The 21,373-nt window shown below is 42.3% G+C and overlaps 1 protein-coding gene across 1 annotated transcript in view; it reads left to right on the top strand.

The window, feature by feature from the left end:
• Nucleotides 1-21,373, top strand: part of BOP1 (BOP1 ribosomal biogenesis factor) — a 1,722,797-nt gene that overhangs the window by 40,872 nt on the left and 1,660,552 nt on the right. Inside the window, exon 2 of the mRNA XM_044067692.1 lies at nt 1,042-1,332. Coding sequence (XP_043923627.1) covers nt 1,042-1,332 — 291 coding nt within the window. The remainder of the gene's footprint in view (nt 1-1,041; nt 1,333-21,373) is intronic.

Consider the following 21,373-nt stretch of genomic DNA (forward strand, 5'->3'; position numbering starts at 1 on the left):
CTGGAGTGCTTTTGGAGTTGCTGAGGATTCTTTTGCAGGAGGAATGTCTAGGAGGTCTTTGGGGGTTTAGGAATGTTGTTTATGTACCTAGAGAAGACACTAGCCTACTCAAAACAACATCTTAAACCAAAGTCCACTATTGCTTTTAACTTTATTTATCTTTGTTTTGCGAAGCATTTTTCGTTCACTAAAGAAGGTAACGTGTCTGTGCCCGTGCGCATAAGTATGTACTTTGTTTAAAATTTAGTATTTTCAAGAAGCTTGTCATATATTTGGTGTGACTGCAGAGAAATATCCTAAATTACATTATAGTCACAAATTTTGTACCCACTTTTGTTGTGTAAGTTGCTAGCAATGTAATTTATAAGCACATGTTCATATTTTTCCTTGCTAGTTTAAGTAATGCATGTAGCTACAAACCATTATCTGCTTTTTAAGCATTTAAAACATTGAAATCATTTTGCTCTATTAACCTACTGTATGGGAACTTTGTTCCCAATCCATTTAATTAAAAAAATAGAATGCTAAGTGTGAAAAAAATGGTAGGCAGAACTTTAAAAAGAAACAACACAACAACAACAAAAAATGATTGCACCCTTCATTTGTAGAAGACCAGATTACTTAAGATAGACTTTATTGTTCAAATGCAAGTGGTCTTTAACGAACTTCCGGACATAACAGATACGACAAATGGAACATCACATTTATATTGCCTCTTGGAGCACTGCAGAGTGTAGTACCTTCCCATCTCTACTGATTGTCAATTTGATTATTACTTTTTGTTTTAAATTGGGTAGATTAGCCAGTGACCATGCTAATCCAGCATGCATTTGAAAAAAAGTTTGCCAAGAGTCCATATTGAGTTGAACTAAGGAGCTGGTGAGTGTGATTGTAAGATAATTTTATGTTATTGTGTGAATGCCATGTCAGTCTGTGACTGCTAAGATGGTTATAGTTTTAAGATGTTAAAATATGAAATGCTGTGAAATTTGTTTGAAAGACCTTTTTTAATGTTGCTTTCTTTCAATGCTTTCCCCCTAGCTCTCTCTTTTTAATAATCCAGACGTAGAAGGTGATGACAGTGAAGATGATTTGACAGACAGTGAGGAAAGTGTTTACTCTGGATTGGAAGATTCGGGGAGTGACTCTACTGCTGATGATATCAGTGGTGATAATGATGAAGATGAAGCAGTTGAGGAAGATGGAGTTGCTTCTGACTCAAGTGCTGGAGAAGCTGCCAATATTGTTGATAATGACAGTGACAGTGGTGTTGAAGAAAAAACTTTGCCAAAACAGAAGAGCTTGGACAGTCTGCAAAAGTCAAAACTAAAAGTAGGTTTTACAAAATCACATCTCCTCTCCTTTTTGTCTTACACTGCGCATTTAACAAAGTTGGTGGTGATGGCATTCTTTATTTCCTTCGTTTTTTTTTTAACTGAACACAGTTTTCCTACTTTTCACTGTAGACTCTTATCTTAACCATCTTTCTCGCGTGTCTAAATCCAGGACTTAGTTTTGCTTTATTTCAACTCTGACTTTGTGGTTTAAATGCTGTCACTCTTTGGCTAAACTCTCTCTGTCTCTTTCTCTCTCTCTCTCTCTTTCTCTTTCTCTACAAACCTTTGTTTCCTTTGCTATTTTTGTCCTTAAACATGTATTTAATTATTAAATCTATTTACTAAGATAATGCACTGGTCACAGTGAACAAATTTCAGGCATGTCCCTGTCATAATGGACCTCAGTCTTACCTATTTCTTTCTTTGTTTCTGTGTCTAGCTTGCATAGTTCATTCACTTTAAAACGAATACGAGTAAATCGCAGAGAATTTCCAGCTTGCACTGCGCTCTCTGCTTCTATCGTGCTGCTTGCCTTCCAGGTGTTTGAGTTGTACCTGCACTCAGCTCTTCATTTAACTGATTCAGCCTCCTTGAGGCTGTCAGTGGCTGCATTCGGTTAACGTGGAACCATCTAACGCATTTTGCACAGTTCAAGTTACACTTGTGCTACCTTCTGTACTTTAAAGGAGACAACAGTTGGATTTCTGTGGGACAAGAGTGGTCTTCAGTTAGCCCCTTATGTAGCATGTAGTGTTAGCTACTTTTCTGGTTAGAATTTCATGTGTCGTACTGTTCAGTACCATTTTCATCAGATATCATTGTACTTTCTGGTTAGAATTTCATGTGTCGTACTGTTCAGTACCATTTTCATCAGATATCATTGTAATTTTCTGGTTAGAATTTCATGTGTCGTACTGTTCAGCACCATTTTCATCAGATATTGGTGTACGTTCTGGTTAGAATTTCATGTGTCGTACTGTTCAGTACCATTTTCATCAGATATCATTGTACTTCCAGCCATTTCGCTCAAGGCAGTACAGTGCAATGACCCAGGTACTGAAAGATGACTTACCAAAGTTAAATAATGTACCCCTCTGCATGCTGTATAACCCTGAACAGCTAACTTATTTTGTATTTTATTTATACGTTTAATTGACAAGAGTTCTGAAGAGAAAATATTGTGCTGGCTTTACATTTGCTTAATTTATTGAGCTTGCATACTTACGCAGTGTAGCTTTCTGTTATTTTTTTTTTTTTTTTTGTAGTTTGTGAAATCCTTAGATTAACCATTAAATGCTCAAAAATAAATGTAAAATAATAAATAGTATAATCTTAAACATAAGGGCATAATCAAGTACAGCTTGGTCTCATTAATTTTAAGCTCTTCCTGTTACTGAATTTCCTTGAGTCACGGAGTCCTAGTTGATTTGTCTGGTGTTTTATTTAATTATTTCACTTGTGTTAGAAAACTAAATCCCCCTGAATCCAAGGCCCCTTTTAAGGGGCAGGCTAAGCATATGTCAGTGTGATGCAGTAAGGACCCCGAGAATACATTTATAGCGGTATGTGGATTTACTCAGAATCAATTGCTTAATGATAAACGTAGTCCGCTGGGTTGGAACGCAGATGTAATACAGGAGAAATGTGTGAACTCTAAATATGTACATAGCATTATCACAGTCCTATTCCTATAGGCTTACTGCAACTGTGTCTCCTCATTATGTGCATCATTCCCATGAGAGGTCTAATTCTGGAATATTAAATAAGTTTCCTTTGTGAGATACACTGGTTGAATTGAAGGGTGTTTCTTGTAAATTGTTCCCTTTAAACTTAATGTTGGGCATTATTTTGATAATATGTGGACTTTTTAATTTCACTAGTTGTCTGTCGTGTGTAAGGAGGGTGCCACCTGGTCCTTTGTTTAGATTTGGAACTCCACAAGCATTTGCTGTCAAGTTCTTTATTCCCTGCTTGGTTTATATACAGTATGCATGTTTTTGATAGAGGACCTCATTGCGGTTTGTAGAGTTTGTAGCCATTTTTTCACTAGTAACTCTCCTCTCCAGAGCTGTAGTGTTGCTTAATGGCTTATATGCAGTAGGTGGCAGTTCTACTGGAATGTGATTGGGTTTCTTTACCAGTCTGGCAAACTTGTGCTATGTAGGGGTCATTTTTCCATGTCCTGCTACCAGAGAGAAGGGAATGTCGTTTTCTAGTATCACTATCAGTAGTACTAATGGACTAATGAACCTTTTCTTTATGGACTATAGAACACTCTCTGAACCTGTCTACTGGGCATGCTCATGATCCTGAATATTATATGATGAGAAACAATCTGATGTTGTTAATCTTCGTTCATTCCTTACTTATGGGTTATCGGTTCTGAACTCAGAAACAGGTCTTCCAAAATCAAGCTCGCGTCAGCCAAAAACTCTCGAGCCAAGACCCTACCCAGAATGCTCTGCTCCCTGTTACCTTGTATCGCGTTAGCCGCATTGCTAAACAGCCGTGTAAAGCCACTCTCTCTAAGTGTCTAATTTTTTGACAGTTTATATATTGTTATTACTCCTAACATTTTCTCAAGTTTATTCTGATATTTTCCTACCCTATCACACAGTTTAGACCTTGTGGTAATTCTCCATTACCATCATTGGTAATCCTTCCTTTTCTCTTTTTATCCTTTTCTTGGGTAGCCGTTATACTTTTTGCTACTGGGCTTCTTCTCCACGACAGCTATGTCGGATAAGAAAAGTTCTGTTTGTTTCAAGCACTGCAAGGATTGTGGCCATAAGTTACCGCTTTCTGATGGACATGACTTGTGTGTCTACTGTCTTAATGTCTCCCACTTGACTGTAGAGCCTCAGTGTGGGATCTATAAAAACTTCTCTACTAAGGCTCTCAACGAGAGGAAGAATAAGTTTAATTTTGAAAGGTCTCCTCAAGACTCTTTTTTTCTGAGGCTATTTTTGGGTCGCAGGGCTCACCCCCTCCTGTTAAACCCCACAAGAGGCATTCTTCCTCTTCATCGAAGTCACTCCCTTCTTCTCCCTCTGGAGATCGTAGGGAGTAGACTCACAAGAAGGTGAAATTGATTACTACTCCGATGCTTGGCACCACCTCAAATGATCCTGACTATAGCCATGTCTCTTATCGATATCGGCACTGGAGTTTCCAGTTCAGACAACTATGGTTCCGACAGTTCTGTCGCAACCCCTAACGGCACCATCAATACAAGTTCAGTCCCTTTCGGCACAGTTGGTACAGTTACCTTTGGCTCCCAAGTATGACTCTTTACTCCACAGCGCAGACTTTTTTGGAACCATTTACTTTGGTGCAGTCCTTCTTGGCACTGTTCTTATTGCCAGTGCAGACACTTTCCACTATGGCACTGTACCCTTCGGGGCAGATCTTTGCCTTTATGGTGCAGACACCTTCAACTACCACAGTGCCGACATCTTCGGCCCAGACTTTTTCCAGACAGTTTTCTTCGGTGCAGACTTCCTCGGCTCCGAGCTATGCACCTATTAGTTAGCAAGGACCAAATATTTCCCTTCATTGGATCCTTTTGCTAGCAGTTAGTATAGTCCTTTCCTGGAAAGGCAAGAATGGTCATCGGCCTCCTCCATGAGGTCAACCAAGAGTCTTTCTGAGCAGGATGTGTTGCAGCTTGTTGACCAGTTGCTTGTGGCCAGAGGTCTCTCAACCGTCTAAGTCCATGTTCCCTCATAGAGGTGAGTGTATTTTGCCTCAAACCCCAACGTATACTCCTCCTTCGACTTGTACTCAAGTCTCGAAGCCTATTACTCTGACAGCAGCTTCCCTCCCTCCGACTCCAATAGTGGATCTCACTTTGGAATCAGAGTTGACCTTGTGGCCCTCTGTGCACTGGGCATCGGGCTCTTCTCAGGCCAGTGGCTGTGCTGTTTGGGGGGGGGGGGGAGTGGCATTCCTGGCTGCACACATATTTATTTTTTTAATGGCACCTTCCAGGGATGCTCTCTCTCTTACACCTCACAGTCCTCTTTAGACTCCTGGACTGGGGTTGGGTTTGTTGGGGTGGGGTGTGACCCCGGTTCCGAGGTTGTCGTGCTCTGTTACAGGCTCACATCCCTCCTTGGGTGGCCCAGCCTTCCAGGCCATGGAGAGGGCACTTGCCTCCACTGGCAAAGCTCATTTATCAGAGTCCTCCCCCACCCCCTGTGCTGCAACTGCCACAAGCTTCAACCCCCGGGCACAAGAGCTTCAGGTCTTTCCTTCTCAGGAGACGCCCTCTTTGCAGTCTTTCCCAGAACCTCCCACTGAGGAAGTGCCCCGCAAAGCATCGTGCAAGAGGAAGCACATGGACTCCGCCAAGGAGTCAATGACTGAAGATACGGATTTTGATGATGGGGAAGGGTCCCCACAGTCACCCTCTGATGAGGTGTCCAGTGACATCCTCGAGATCCTTAGAAGGGTGACTGGAAGCCCTCTAATCCTTCCTCTGAGGAATCTGTATTCCTGCAAGCTTTTTATGCCCGGCCCCTACCTCCTGGGTCGCCCCGCCTGCCAATGAGCTCGTGCAGCTCATATGGAAGGCTCCTGATACCATAGAAGCGATACCAAAGAGGTCCGTTAAGATATTGCCCCCAGCGGAGCACCCCCACTGGTCACGTGGTCTTCCAGTAGACGCTATGATGGTGGCAGCTGCTACAAAGAAGGATTTAACAGAAGAGTGCCAAACTGTCCATCCGTCCAACAAGGAGTCCCGGGCGATTGACAGATTAGGGAAGCGTGTGTTTGCTTCATCGACCTTCGCCATAAGGTCTTTGAATTATTTGACACACTTTTACCAGGCCTCGGCGAGATCTTATCAACCAGCTCTCTGAAACCCTGGCAGGAGCGGTTTCTGACAATTCTGTGATAATGTGGCTTCTCAGATAGCCACCCTAGAGTCCATTTCCAACTCCTCTATGCATCTCATTTCTGACTCAATGGAAGGGGTGGCTAGAGCGGCAGGCGCAGGTATAGTCGTCAGATGACATGCTTGGATGCACCTTTGTGTCTTTGTAGACTCTTTTAAAGCTTCCTTCATGAATGCCCCATAGAGACAGCTTCTTTGTTTGGCCCTAAAGTCAAGGATGCCCTGGCACTGTGTGAACAAGATGGCAAGACCTTATCTACCATTGGTGTCAGACACTCCACTTCTCAGTAATTCTATTCCAGGAATCAGAGGAGCTGAAAGATCTAGCACAAGAAATAACAATGTTCTTTCCAGGATACACGTGCCGAGTTTTCCCCTAGAAGCAGAGGGGGGAAACTCCAGTGGCAGACTCCCCTTTCGGGGCTGAGAAGATCTGCGAAACCGGGGTTCCAGAGATTCTTTCTCTCGCCAACCCTATCAGCACACCTGAAGCATTGCCTGACTCCTCACCTCTGGAAGCGGTCGGGGGTCATTTCTCCTTGTACCCTGCTGTCTGGCAAAAGATAACAGAATCTTGGGTACAACGGATTATATCCAGAGGCAATCACATCCCCTTCCATCTTTGCCCAGTCTCATCAAGAGTGTTACCCAATGTTCCACCCAGTCAAAGGGAATTAGCAGTACACGAAATCAAAAAATTGCTACGAAAAAAAGTCATCCAGATGGTCCCCCCAGACCACATAAGATCCGGATTTTACTCTAGGTTTTTGAGCAGGTGCATTCTACAGCCTCGGAAGTGGTCCCTCAATCCTCAGATAGCGGCAAAAATCTTCCACCGCTGGGGCCAGCCTTGCTGCAACCTATTTGCCTCCTCAACCAACTACAAGTGCAACAACTAATGTGCCCTGATCCCCCTTCGGGGACCGTCATCAGCGGACACTCTAGTCCACGCTTGGCCCTCTGGTCTTCGTTATGTCTATCCTTCTCTTCCCCCGATTTTCTAAAGAAAGCATGACAGTTGAAGAGCAAAATGATCCTAATTGCTCCATATTGGCCTCGACAAGTTTGGTTTCCCTTCCTCTGGCCTCATCTGCTAGATCAACCATGGATCCTCAATCCATCACCAATATTTATCTCCCATCCACAGGGTCTGATTCACCCCAGTCTATCATCCCTGAAACTGACCGCTTGGTTTCTCCACTTCCTATGATTGCCAGGCATGAAAACCTTTCGTCCCCTGTGTGCAGTATTCTTATTGCATCTCCTAAATCGTTCACCAGACTAATCTATCTTAACAAATGGAAGAGGTTCTCTCTATGAGCAGCAGATAAGCAAATATAGACCCCTTGTCAGTCCTAGTCTCAGTATTGGATTACTTATCGCATCTTTTCCACTCTGGGGTGTCTGCTGTACTATCGGTGTACATTTAGCTGCCATCTCAAATTTTCATATTGGTTTTCAAGATTCTTCACTTATGTCACACAGACTCTGTAAGACTTTCTTGAAAGGGGGTTATCCACCTAAAACCTCCCTTTAGAGAACCCGTACAACCTTTTGGATTTGGCTTTGGTTCTACAAGCATTGACAGCTCCACTCTTTGAACCTGCATCCTCTTGTGATGCAAGATATCTCTCTTGGAAAACTTTGTTTCTCATTGCAATCACATCCGCCTGACTATTTTCAGAACTTCAGGCCTTGTGCATCCAACCTCCCTATTTTATTGTTCATAAGGGCAGGGTATCACACAGAACCAATTCTACTTTTTTTTACTAAAAGTGGTGTCCGAGTGATCTATCTACCAGTCTCTTGATCTCCCAGTGTTCTTTCCTAACCATTCTAACAAGGGAGATTATTGCCTGCACTCCTTGGATGGTAATAGGCAAATACAATTTTATCTGGACAGAACAAAGTCTACCCGTAAATCAGACCAACTATTTTTGGCTTTTTCTGGACTTGGATGGGGTCATCCTGTATCAAAAGTTACATTGGTGTCATGGCTGAGAAATTGTTTTTGTTGTAGATAAAGGTGATACAATCTCCCCTTGTCTCAGTCAAAGCACATTCTACAAGATCTATGGCAACTTCAGCAGCTTTCCATGCTAAGGTTTCCTTTAGTGATGTTTGCTCAGCTGCAACTTGGGCCAAACCTCATATCTGTGTTCTTCATTACAAATTGGACTTGGCCTCCAGAGGTAGAGCTTCCTTTGGTTCCATGGTGCTCAGGAATGTCCTTACATGAGGGCCACCCAGGAATACAGGTAGCTGGACTGTCCCATCAGTAAGAAATGAACGAAGATTAACAACATCAGATAAAGAAGTTATGTCTTACCATTACGTTCCATCTTTGTTCATTCATTACTTCCCACTCTCCGTCCCCCCATCCGGAGGTTCTTGGTTGATCTCATGTACTCCTTTCTTGTAGGTCTGTTATGACCAGAGGTAGCCTCTACTTTTATCTATCAACTTGCAAACTCGATCTGAGGTAACAGGGAGCAGAGCATTCTGGGTAGGACCTTGGCTCTGGAATTTTTGCCTGATGCAAGCTTGATATTGGCCGGCTCGGTTCGGAGGACTGAACCGATAACCCGTCAGTAATGAATGAACGAAGATCAACAACACAGATGGAACATTATGGTAAGACATAACTTCTTTTTTCACATATGAGTTGCATTTTGTGTATGCATTATCTCCTCCCCTTTTTTTTTTCCCTTCCCATCACTTTCCCTATCAAGTAATACATCCAGTAGTATTAAGTGTTCTATTATGCTGACTTCACAAGTTTTCCACATTGCTTGCAAGTGGATGCTGAAAAGTATAGAACCCTGTAGGGATTCCTTACCCCCTGCAATTAGTAGTCCTCTGGTAGTTGAGTATACAAGGTTAAACATTATTGTCACATTTCTTTGCAGATGTAATCAACACTTGGTAAAGGGGGTATTTTACTTACCATATGTCATATCGCATTTTACAGTGTTTGATACAAATAGTTTATTTTCTCCTCTTTAAGCTAAAATGCACGATGTGACATGAAAGAATGTACCTACAGCCCTTACTACCAACATTAGTTTACAAGTTACCTCTTTTCCATGCTGCGTTAAGCAGCAATGGAGTCTTTTATACCCTAGTTTGTCAGGTATTCCTTACAGATGGAACACCAATTCTTGTAAGCCTGACACATTTGAAGTTTTGCTAATGAAACCATAATGGAAACCAGTAGCTGTTCCTGTAACTTTGTAGTGGTTTTCATTACCCAGAATGCTTTGTGGACACGTAAATTATTGTCAGTACCTAACTTGACCTCAATTTGCAAGGGAAAAATAGTCAATAGTGAAACTGAAATATCCAGAAGTGTCATAGTCTTTGTGTAGCAGCAGAAGTATATCCAGAAAATAACTGTAAAACACAGATGTACAAGTGTAACAATGCAGTTTAAGAAAATGAGCTGTTAATAAAGTTTAGCCTGTAGTCTTGCGTTTGATTTCTGTATTTTTAACTTGTTAACTGTGTGACTTTGAGCATTTATCATATGCAGGCATTACTACTGGTTACCCCTGTAAAGGGATACTTATATCTGTTAGGCTTACCTTGTTAAATAGTTTATTGGCATGAAAGCATCTGAAATTCCCTTGGCTTTGTACTTTTTTTTTTTTTTTTTTTGCTTATAGCTATAATGCATACACCTTGACTGATTGCTGATGTATGTGTTTTTTCATTTTATTTATTTTTGTTAGCCAGGTGTGCCCACTAGACACAACAATCACTTTTTGGGTAGCTTGAATATGCTTTCTATTTAGTACATTATGCAAATTAAGACAGAGAATCAAACTCTTAATTGCTGGAAGCAGCTTTATTAATGGATCATAGCCTTAACCCTGCACACTATTTGACAGACTCTGGATCAGTAAAGAAAGGTTGACTATGTAAAAGATGTTTAAAAGGCCCAGGAAAAGTGCTTCTCTTACTTCTGTATTATCCATTATTTTAAAGATCTGAGCACTGTTTTTTAGTAAGGTCATGCTAAGTCCACATTTAGAGGAATGTCTTACTTGGGCATACAGTCCGTTACTGAAAGCAGAACTGTTTCTCCTTACCTTTTGTCAAAGGGTTGAGCAGCGAAATGGCTCTAACAATTTTTACGATTTATGAAGCCATTTTAGATGGATATAATGTTTGATTCTTTCCACACTTTAAGACACTGTTTGTCTGATTAATTGTGAAATCAGTTTAACTTCATGCATTTGTAATGGGTTAAAAAGGAAAAAAAAACATGGCCCAATTGCAGCAAATTCCAGGACGCAAAGATGTCAGTAAGTACACCACTGGGCTTCTCTGCTTAGCCATCCAGAAGTAGAAATATCTTCTATTGTTAAACATTTTATTCTTCCCCACCCATAAAGAGGTGTGAAAAATTGCTGGTATACATTTATAGGTTTGGTAAGTCTGAATCCTTTGGGGAATTATGTTGCTGATTTTTGTAGATTGCAAGTTGTGATATCAGTTTTGGTGTTTTATTTTGCTTCCAACTCTGTCAGCACTTTCTAATGTTGGACAGGAAACAAGCTAACAAATAAGTACTAAAGGAGACTCTGAAATTTCATTCTGCTATGTAAGCATATTTGAAATAAAATGCACACACTAACGTCTTTCCCTTCGCTGTACTTCTCACCCTTCACAATTGGGACCTGGGACAACAGAACCATTAAGATGCCTATAACAGTGTAACTAATATAACCAATAAGGTTCCAGAGAGAGAGAGCACACTGTGTTGTTTTTTTTTTTTTTTTTTTTTTTTACTTTAAATAATGTAATAAACCATATTATCAAGTTAAATGTATTCTAGGCATAGTTTTTAAACTGCTGTGCATAGAGCATATTGTACTCTCTGTATTTCCAAAACCTGGTGCTGTAGGTCCAATGTCATCCGCCACAAGGTTTAGCCCAGCAACATTTAGTCTGCTTGGCTGGCTAGGAACCTACCCTTTACTCATGTCATCTGGCAAGTAAGCTCCTCTCCAAATCTTGTCGTCTAAGTTGCCTTACTTTGAGAACAGCCCTAGACTGCTTTCTTTATCATACCGCTGCTTTGAGTTTAAGTTTGCACCTGTGTAATTCCACTGAGAAAATCTTAATAGTGCAACTTTGGGAGTCCAAAGTATTTCTTAAACCTTCGTTACTGAGCCTTTTAAAGTTTCTAGTACCAAACCTCAGTCACTAACAGAAGAATTTCTCCCATAGAAAAGTAGTTTTATTACCGAATGATGAGCAGGACATAACCTGAGAATGATTTGGGTTTCTTAAGTCTCAAAAATGAGGCTGGTTCCCCCAAGTCCTAAACACTTTTTTTTTTTTTTTTTTTTTTTTTTTTTTGCCAGTGTGTTTCATAGAGAATTGTCCCCAAATTTTCATGTATTAGAAAGCATGGCGAGCTTCATGACACCCATGCAGATAGATAATACAGTTATGACTGCTAAATCCTACACAAATGCACTATATAAACACTTGCATGAGTGCATGGATTGTGCTATCCCAAACAGAACCAAGAGGCTAGCCTCCAAAAAAAGGAAGCCAGTCTGGTGGTCCCCTGCCATAAACTCTACAACAGAAGGAAGAAACTGTTGCAAAAGAGAATAAAATCCCATGAGTGGAGGAGCTCCCTAGTCAGCCTCAGTAAGAAGCTGAGATCCCTTATAAGATCCTCCAAAGATAGCTACGAAAACAAAATTGCCACTGATGGGGCAACCACAAAGCATTCTGTAGCTATGTGAAGAATCTCAATGGCAACACCCAGATCTGCTCTGAGTTGCAGCACAACGGCACGGAAATTACAAAACCAACTGATATTGCCAACATCCTGGCAGATAGGTTCAGTGCTAACTTTACCCCCCTAAAGGGCCCATATCTATACAGGAAGAATGCAGAGTCCCTGTAATCACATCTATGCAGGTAAAAGCTGCACTCTCCAAAACCAAAAACACAGCATCCATGGGACCGGACAACATCCCAGGCTGCGTTTTACATGAACTTCAGAACAAACTGACCCCCCCCAACTAAGAACCATGTTCAATCATAGTCTCATGTCAGACTTTGTGCCCACTGAATAGCGCACAGCAACAGTTATCCCACTCCACAAATGGGGAGCCACCACTGATCCTGGGAACTATTGCCCTATTAGCCTGATGAGCCTGGTCTGTAAGGCCATGAAATGCATCATCATGGAACTCATAAACAAAGACATTGGTAACCTCCAAACTCTGGACCCCACCCAGTTCGGGTTTGTGAAGGGCAGATCATGTCTTCTGAACCTGATTGACTTCTTTGAGGCAGTCACCAAAGACGCAGATGAGGGTTAGGTCGTTCACACAGCCTCCCTTGACCTTGCCAAGGCTTTCAACACCATCCCCCATTCTGGGATTATAGCTAAACTCCCTGAACTAGGTATAAATCCCTGTGTCACAAGATCTGTTGCCAACTGGCTCACTGACAGAACCCACACTGTAAAAGTTGCAAATTCCAAATCTGACTTCAAACCAGTGACAAGTGGAGTACCAAAGGGTTTAGTTCTGGGACCTCTCCTGTTTGGTATTTACTTCTCTGAAGTGCAGGCTAACACAGAAGGCCTCTGGCTAATGAAGTTCGCAGATGACTGCAAACTAGGAACCATAATAGAGTCCCCAAATGATGTGGACATCCTACAGAAGAGAATCACTGCCAAAAAGTGCATTGTCATCCCCTTTGGTGAAAACTCTGTACCCATGAACTACCACATAAACGGCAGTCTACTTAACACCAAATGTGTGATAAGAGACCTTGGGACCCAGGTGGACAGTAATCTCTCCTTTGATAATCACATCGCCACAGTAGTCAGGAAATCCTATGTGGCACACCTAATCACAAAAGGTTTCTCATCCAGGAAAAAAAAAGAGGCCATTGTTTCCCTCTACTCGGCACTCTTTAGACCCATTATAGAGTCCAACGCCCCTTTTGGAATGTACCTCGCAAGAAATCTGCAGCAGCTGGAAAGGCCACAGAAGTACCTCACAAAGAGGATTACTGGCCTCAAACAGATTCCCTACACTGACCGTCTCAAACTCCAGCTTTACTCTGTAGCATATCACGTACTCCAAGGAGATCTCTGCCTAACATATAAAGCTATGTTAAACACACAGCTGTTGGACATGCTACACCTAAAGAAATCCCAATCCCTCCTAGCTACACGCCCTAGGAATCTAAACCTTGTCACCACAATAAACAGGACATGCTGGAGGGATAGATTCCTGTCCAAGAGACTTCCTATACTCTGGAACAAGCTACCCATCTATGTCAAGCAAAGTTCATCATTAGCAGTCTTCAAGAAAACTTTTGAGTGGATGGGATATAGGAAATACACCCTGGGGATCACTTCTGTGGCTCTGCTCAACAGGGGCACAGAAAATTAACTTTCTTGGGTGGCGTAAGCCAGGGAACCTTGCTGGCTAGGCTTACTCGGGCCCTTGGGCCAATAGCCTAGTACCTGCCTATGAACCTATGACTTAACCGTTTCTCCCCCTCTGTGGCATTTCTAGTCTGCTGCTTTGGTGCACACCACAATGACACTGAATTGGGATCTCATGATAGTTCCTGGACGAATTTGTCTCTTCCATTAAGCAAAATCATGCCAGTAAGCAAAATCATGCCACAGCACCCAGAAGTTCTTTTTGATAAGGAAAATGTACAGCAAGGTACCTGGTAACATTTCACTTCCACTGAAGTTGTAATGCTCTTCAGGCTCAAAGTTCATAACTCTGACTTTGTGGTGTCATATAATACTGCATTTTTTTCCCTCATTGGGCCTGTAAATCTGTTAAGCCTGTTATACTGCCACTCCTCCCTTCCTCGACAGTCACACCTGACTGCAGGAAGGAAGATTGCAGCAATCCGTCCCTTTGCTGGATGCTCTTGTTTCCTCTTGCCTTCTTCCTGTCTGTCCCAAATTTTCTTCACCAGATTCTTCTACTTCCTTGCACATGCTCCCAAACTGCCGTAATCTTGTGACCACTGAGAGCCTCTTCACTAGTTAACTAGAATGTTATATTTCCATAATTACAAAGCTCAGCTAACTCCATAAGTTTGTCTTCAGATACCACTTTTTAAAAAGGCTGTTTGGTCTTATTTCTTCATTGTTTTGTAAAAACTTTTGAGAAATGGTGTAACTTTGAAGAAACATGTACGAGTCGCTGAAATTCGAATACTGGCTAAGGCTCTTGCCACCTCCATAGTGCCTTTTTTAGGCAAGGCTCAAAAGACAAACCCACCTCCATAGACAATACAAAGAAAAAGAAACTAAGGGTAATGCTGCTCAACGCCAAAAGTCTAAACCTCAAAATGCACGCACTCTAGGCTCTCCTCAGTATGGAGAACATCGATGTCTGTGCAGTAACAGAAACCTGGTTCAAGGCTCATGAAAGCACCCCAGCACTACCAGGTTATACTTCGTACCATACTTTTCGGCCAAAAAACTCGGACCGAACCACAAAAGGAGGGGGGGGGGAGTATCCATATACATCAAAAATGCCCACACCTCCAGGTTAGTAGCACTGCACGAAGCAACGGAAACTATCCATATGCAACTAACAGTGGGCAAAACTGCTTTTCGGTTTGCAGCTTGCTACAGACCACCCTCCCAAACTCAGGACACCCACTCGGCTTTCCTGAGAACACTGGAGAATATGAAGGTCTCTCCAAACACCATTATATTGGGTGACTTCAACTACCCAGACATTGACTGGGTAAACTGCTCAAGCCCACACACCCTCGCCCAACGGTTCCTAGAATTTATAAACTCAAATGCTATGGAACAACTGGTCACCACCCCCACAAGAGAGGAAAACATATTGGACCTGGTCATCACCAACATAGGGACTCTGTTCCACACCAGAGGTATACCCCTCACTGGTAAGGTCAGACCATAAATTAATCTCACTGGACATCCATATCCCATCCCCCACCCCCAGCCAAGGTAACCACGGTGAAGAACTTCTCAAAAGCAAACTTCACACTTCTCAAAACCGAGATGGTATCCTTCAAAGCCCCTGGGCCAGTGGAAAATACGGCTCAAACCGCTGAATCCTTTACAAACGCATTCTATGGAATGTATGGATCGTGCCATCCCTAATAAAACCAAGACTCGCTCCTCCAAAGGCAGGAGACCTGTCTGGTGGACCCCGGCCATAAATAAGCTATACAACAAAAGGAGAAAGCTACTACGTGATAGAGCAAAATCCCAAAAAAGGTACTAGCAAGAAGCTACGATCCCTCATAAAATCATCTAAGGCCAGATTCGAAAGAAGAATTGCACAAGACACTAAAGACCATCACAAGGCCTTCTTTAGTTATGTCGGGAACCTGGGAGGGGCAACTCCCAGATATGCTCTGAGTTAGTGCAAAATGATAAATGCACTGAACCCACAGACTTATTGCCAACATCCTGGCAGACAGGTTCAGTGCAAATCCCCCCCCCCCCCAAAGAGCAAATCTCCATCCCAACATAGTGTAGCCTCCCTGACATCACAGATAAACAGGTGAGAACTGCCCTCTCCAAAGCAAAAAACACAGTATCAATGGGACCGGATGGTGTCCCGGGCTGCATCTTACACGAGCTACAAGAACTTAACCCTCACATAAAGTCACTGTTCAAACTCTGCCTTACTACAGGATATGTACCCAAGGAATGGCGTACTGCAACAGTGGTCCCGCTCCACAAGGGAGGTGCCACAACAGACCCCAGAAACTATCACCCTATAAGCCTGACTAGCTTGGTCTGCAAAGCTATGGAGCGTATTGTCATGGAACTCATAAACAATGACCGGGAACCTGCAGACGCTGGATCCTACCCAGTTCGGCTTTAAGGGCAGATCCTGCCTCTTAAACCTGGTCAACTTCTTTGAAACAGTTACCAGGGCCATAGACGAAGGGAAGGTAGTCCACACAGCCTACCTGGACCTCGCAAAAGCCTTCGACACAATACCCCACTCAGGCATCATAAATAAGCTCACCAGATTAAATATGAACCCCTATGTCACAAGATGGGTTGCAAACTGGCTCAGGGATAGAAACCACATGGTCAGAATTGCAGGTGCCTTGTCAGACTCTAAACAAGTCACAAGTGGCATCCCACAAGTTTCAGTCCTGGGACCTCTCTTGTTCGGTATATATTTCTCTGAGGTACAGGCAAACGCGGGAGGACTTTGGCTGACCAAGTTCGCAGATGACTGCAAACTGGGCGCCATAATAGACTCTCTGGCTGACACAAGCATCCTCCAAAAGGGTCTCACAGAGACAGATAATTGGTGCCAGAGCCATGGCCTGAAGCTAAATGTCAAAAATGCATAGTCATCCCCTTTGGGAAAAACAAAGTGCCCACAGATTACCACATAGGAGGTACTCCATTAAGTACGGAGGAAGTAATTAGGGATTTAGTGACCCAAGTAGATAGTAATCTCTCCTTTGACAATCACGTTGCCAAAGTGGTTAGAAAGAACTTCTATTTAGCCCACCTTATCACGAAAGGTTTCACATATAGATCGAGAGGTCATTGTGCCCCTCTATTCATCACTCATCAGGCCCATAATTGAATACAATGCCCCATTTGGGATGTACTTTACCAGACACGTGCAACAACTGGAAAGACCCCAAAAGTACCTCGCCAAGAGGATCAAGGAATTCAAACAGATGCCGTATGCAGTTAGGCTAAAGAAACACCAGCTTTACACAGTTGCTTACCGCCTACTCAGAGGTGATCTGTGCCTGACATATAAAGCCATGTCCAACCCAGAATTAATGGACATGCTCCACCTCAGGAAATCCAAATCCCGTAGAACTACATGCTTCAGAGACTTAAACCTCAGCACAGAAATAAATAGGACATGCTGGAGGGTATCCCAGAGACTCCCTTCACTCTGGAACAGAATCCCAGGCCAAGTTAGGCAGAGCCCCTCACTGACCCTCTTCAAGAGAAACCACGCCGAGTGGATGAGAGATCGTAAGTTTACCCCTGGGATCTCTTCTGGGTCCCTGCTAGACAGAGGCACAATAAACTAACCATAAAAGGGCTATCTTCTGTGACCTACCATCCAAAGGCACAGTCTACAAATCTAAAAGGGTGGCGAAAGCTAAACACACTCTGGCTAGGCTTATAAATGTCGTAGGGCAGATAGCCTAGTATCAACCTATGAAAAAAGTTATTATTTTAACAGAGTTCTCACACAAACCGCATCGTTCACTATTGAGATTAGTCCAATTTACTTAACTAATCAGCTGTGCTCTCAGTGCATTATAGGCAAGAAGTAGCTTTCCAAGAAAAGAAATTGTCGTAATGTATGCCCCATGAGGACACTGATGGTTTAAAAAAAAATAATTATTGATAAGTAGTTATCTTACCGTATTTTCTTGTACCAGGTTTAGATTTTTGTATAACTCTATCGCAAGGTAAAATATATGTACTTTAGTTTCTGCCCATACTGGTCCTTTAAGGAGACAGTAGCCTCTTTTGTTTGTAGATAAACAGAAGCATACATCTAATAAATTTTCGAACCAGAACTGAATCTGTAAGCATACTGTTTTCTCTTCCCTCACTTTTCTGATCTCTTTTCAGATTGAGACCTTATAGCTTTTGTTTGTGTGTTACGTGACTGTTAACGTACCTACTGCTGTTTGTTTAGACTTTTTCTATCCTAATCTTTATATATATGAACGTTCATGTCTGAGAACCATTATTAACTTGCTGCATCAATATATTTAACATTTGGTGATTGAGCATTCAGTTAACGGTCAGGCTTTCATTTCATAAATTCTACTTGCGCTGTATTAACAGTGAAGTGTTCAAGTTGTACTATTTGCATACTTGTGCGATCACAGAGTGGCAAACATTTGTGTATATGGCTAGGCCTGTTATGGTTCCCTTGCCTAATAGTATTATTTTTATGTACAAAAGGAACTAGCTCCCACTCACAGTTACCTCCGTACCATCATGCACCCACTTCAAAACTTTACTAAAAGTGCACCTAAAAACATGCTGGCTATGCCCTTGCAACTCCCCCTCTAGTATCACCCACCCCATCCACCCACTACGTTTCTTTCCACCCCACTAACTACCTTGATTATAGCAAGCTCAGATGCTCATAAGCCTAACTACTTATTCTACAGCAGGAACTTCTTAATGTAGCAATTGTTAATGTCTGTTATGTACTTCGCAGATGATAAAGATTCTAGTTGTCTGCTGATGTACTATGTTCTTCATCTGTGACTGTTTGTAATTGTTAATTGCTGTGTTGATCAAATTGTTAATTGTTATGTAAATCCAATGTAACTATTGTCTGTATATTTTAACTGTGGAGCTTTTCTCCCCGGGCCTCTGCTGAAAATGGACCTACGTCCAGTCGGACACACTCTGTCAACAAATGTAAATCTTCTTCTTTCTTCTTTTTCCTGGTTAGGGGTCGCCACAGCGGATCACCTGTCCGCTCATGATTGGCAGTGGAGTTTTATGGTGTCGAGTTGCCAGCCCGGCGCCCAACCTTCCACAGAAGGCACACACTCACACCTAGGGCCATTTTAGAGTGTCCAATCCACCTACAGCATGTCTTTGGGATGAAACTGGAGCACCCGGAGGAAACCCACGCGACCACAGGGAGGACATGCAGACTCCGCACAGAAGGCACCCCAGCCGAGGATTGGACCGGAGAACCTCTTGCTGTGAGGCAGCAATGCTAAATGCTGCACCACTCGTGGCAGCCTGTCAACAAATGTAAATAAATAAATAAAATAAATTTAAAAAGCTGTTGCAGTTGGGATTTTGTTTTGAGTGTTTCATAATGTGACATTTTATCCCCAGATCTACCCATTCAGGCTTTGATGGCCATGAAGTAATCATCAATATTCACCATCATAATCCATTCCCTTGTCTCCCGCTTTCTACATGAGGTCAGCATGTCTCGTTAGCTGTTGTCATCTGAGTGCCACTCCCTTCTTCCTTGATGGTCATGCCTGACTGTGTGAGAGAAGACCTGTGATAATCCAGCCATCTCTTTACAGGACACCCTCATTTCCTCTTGCCTTCTTCCTGTCTGTCTTATCATCCTCACCAAATTGTCTTCCTCCTTTCGTGTATGTGTGCCCTGACCACAGTAAATCTGCTCTCTTAACTTTTCTGCAGTTGGAGCTACTTGGAATCCTGCTGCGACATTCCTTTTTTTTTCTTTCCCCTCAATTTTTATTTTCATTTATATAAAACACCCTGCTGTAACATTCTGATTTCTTAGTCTGTCCCACATTGTGGAAACTACAACCAGCCACTTTATCTTCATCACCTCTAGCTTCCTTAGCTGCCCTAGCTTCACAGCCCAGGTATCTATACCATACATTAGTACTGGTCATATCATTTTCTCTGTCATACAGTACCTTGGCACTGTGCCAGTTGGCTGCAGCCCCTCATTCTAGCTTTGACCTTCTAATTCAGACTTTCTTTCTCAACCAATACTCCCAGATACTTGAAGTTGTTAACCTGTTCCACTGTTTTCTCTTCCGTCTCAATTCTCAGCTTCTTCTGAATTCCCCAGTTTGCTGCCATTACAGGTGTCTGTCTTTGCCTAAACCCTGACTAAATCCAGGATTTATTAATCGTTCTCTGTTGTTCTTCTTAACTGTAGCTGTTCGACAGATTGTATTACTAGGCATTTGCCTATTTTTTATCTCTGATTGTAAGTGCACTCTTCTTAAACTTTATCAAATGTGCTTTTGTATTTAGTCATGTCATCATTATCAATGCTGTAAAATTACCTTGTCTAGATTGTGTACCATTTATGTCATTTTCTTCTGTGGAGCTTTTCTCCCCGAGCCTCCTTTGAAAAAAGGACATGTGTCCAGTTGGACTTTCCTGGTAAATAAATACATAAATAATAAATTATCTGCAGTCTGTTTCATCCATGTGCCTTACATTTTACACTCCATTCCCCTGTCCTTCACTGAAGTTCTTGGTCAGAGTCTATCCGTCATGTTATATCCTCTGCATACAGCACTTTGTTGATCTGTCCCCTCCGACACCTGTTTGGTAATCTATGAACAGCAGTAGGCTCAGAGCTGAACCCTGATGGACACCCACTACCACTGGGAATCCTTCTGCAAGACTGAACACTGTTTATACTTTGGTCATTGAATCCTTGTACATGCATTTCATTAATTATTGCCAGTGTTTCTGGGAACTTTGAACCATCCCAGAACTACCCAAATCCTCATCTTCCTTGGGACCTTGTCATATGCTTTATCCAGGTTTAAGAATGCCCATTTGGACTCTCATCCTTATTACTAGCCCGTTCTCCAATATCTGTCTCACTTCATAGATTGAGTTGGTTGTGCTGCATCCTGATCTGAATCCGAACTGCTGATCTCCTATCTTATTTTCTACTATTCTGCATATCCATTTATCAATCGCCCTCTCCAGAAATTTCCTGCAGTATGGCAGGAGTTTGATACCTCTGTACTACCCACAGATGTGAATGTACCCTTAGTTTCTGTACACTGGAACTAATAAGCATGTTCTGTGATATGCCTATTCCTGCATACTACTGAGTACTCTCTGGATCCATTTCTCCCCTAACTCAGCCAACATCTTGATCATATCTGCCATGAATTCTGCCATGAATTCCTTAGCCTGCTGCTTTCCTTGACTTCACTTTCCTTAGTGCTGCTCTTACTTCTAGAGTTCGCTGCTCTTTTTTCATCATTTCTTTCCACAGAGTCTTCTGGAAGTACTTATTCCATCTGCCTTTGTCCTGTGGACTGGTGAACAGATTGTTGCAAACATCTCTTATGGAGGGTGTTTGTCTTCATCTTTCTGTCTTTGTCTTGTAACTTTATACATATAATCATTTTGTTTTTGTACCATCTACTATAAGTTCATAGGTATGTACTAGGCAAATGACCACAAGGGCCTTTTTAAGCCTAGCCATGCATCCCAAATCACTGACAAGTTCTCGTACCCTTGATAAGTATAAGCAGGGGCTTGGAAGGTGAAACCATTACAAGCAGGGGCCTGGGAGCTGAACCATTTACAGGCTGCTTGTGTCCATTAGAGACATAAGTGCCAAAATGGGGATGAATTTCC

The sequence above is a fragment of the Protopterus annectens genome, chromosome 3.part1 (assembly GCF_019279795.1).
Source record: "Protopterus annectens isolate FY-2018-M chromosome 3.part1, PAN1.0, whole genome shotgun sequence".
NCBI classification, from domain to species: domain Eukaryota; kingdom Metazoa; phylum Chordata; order Ceratodontiformes; family Protopteridae; genus Protopterus; species Protopterus annectens.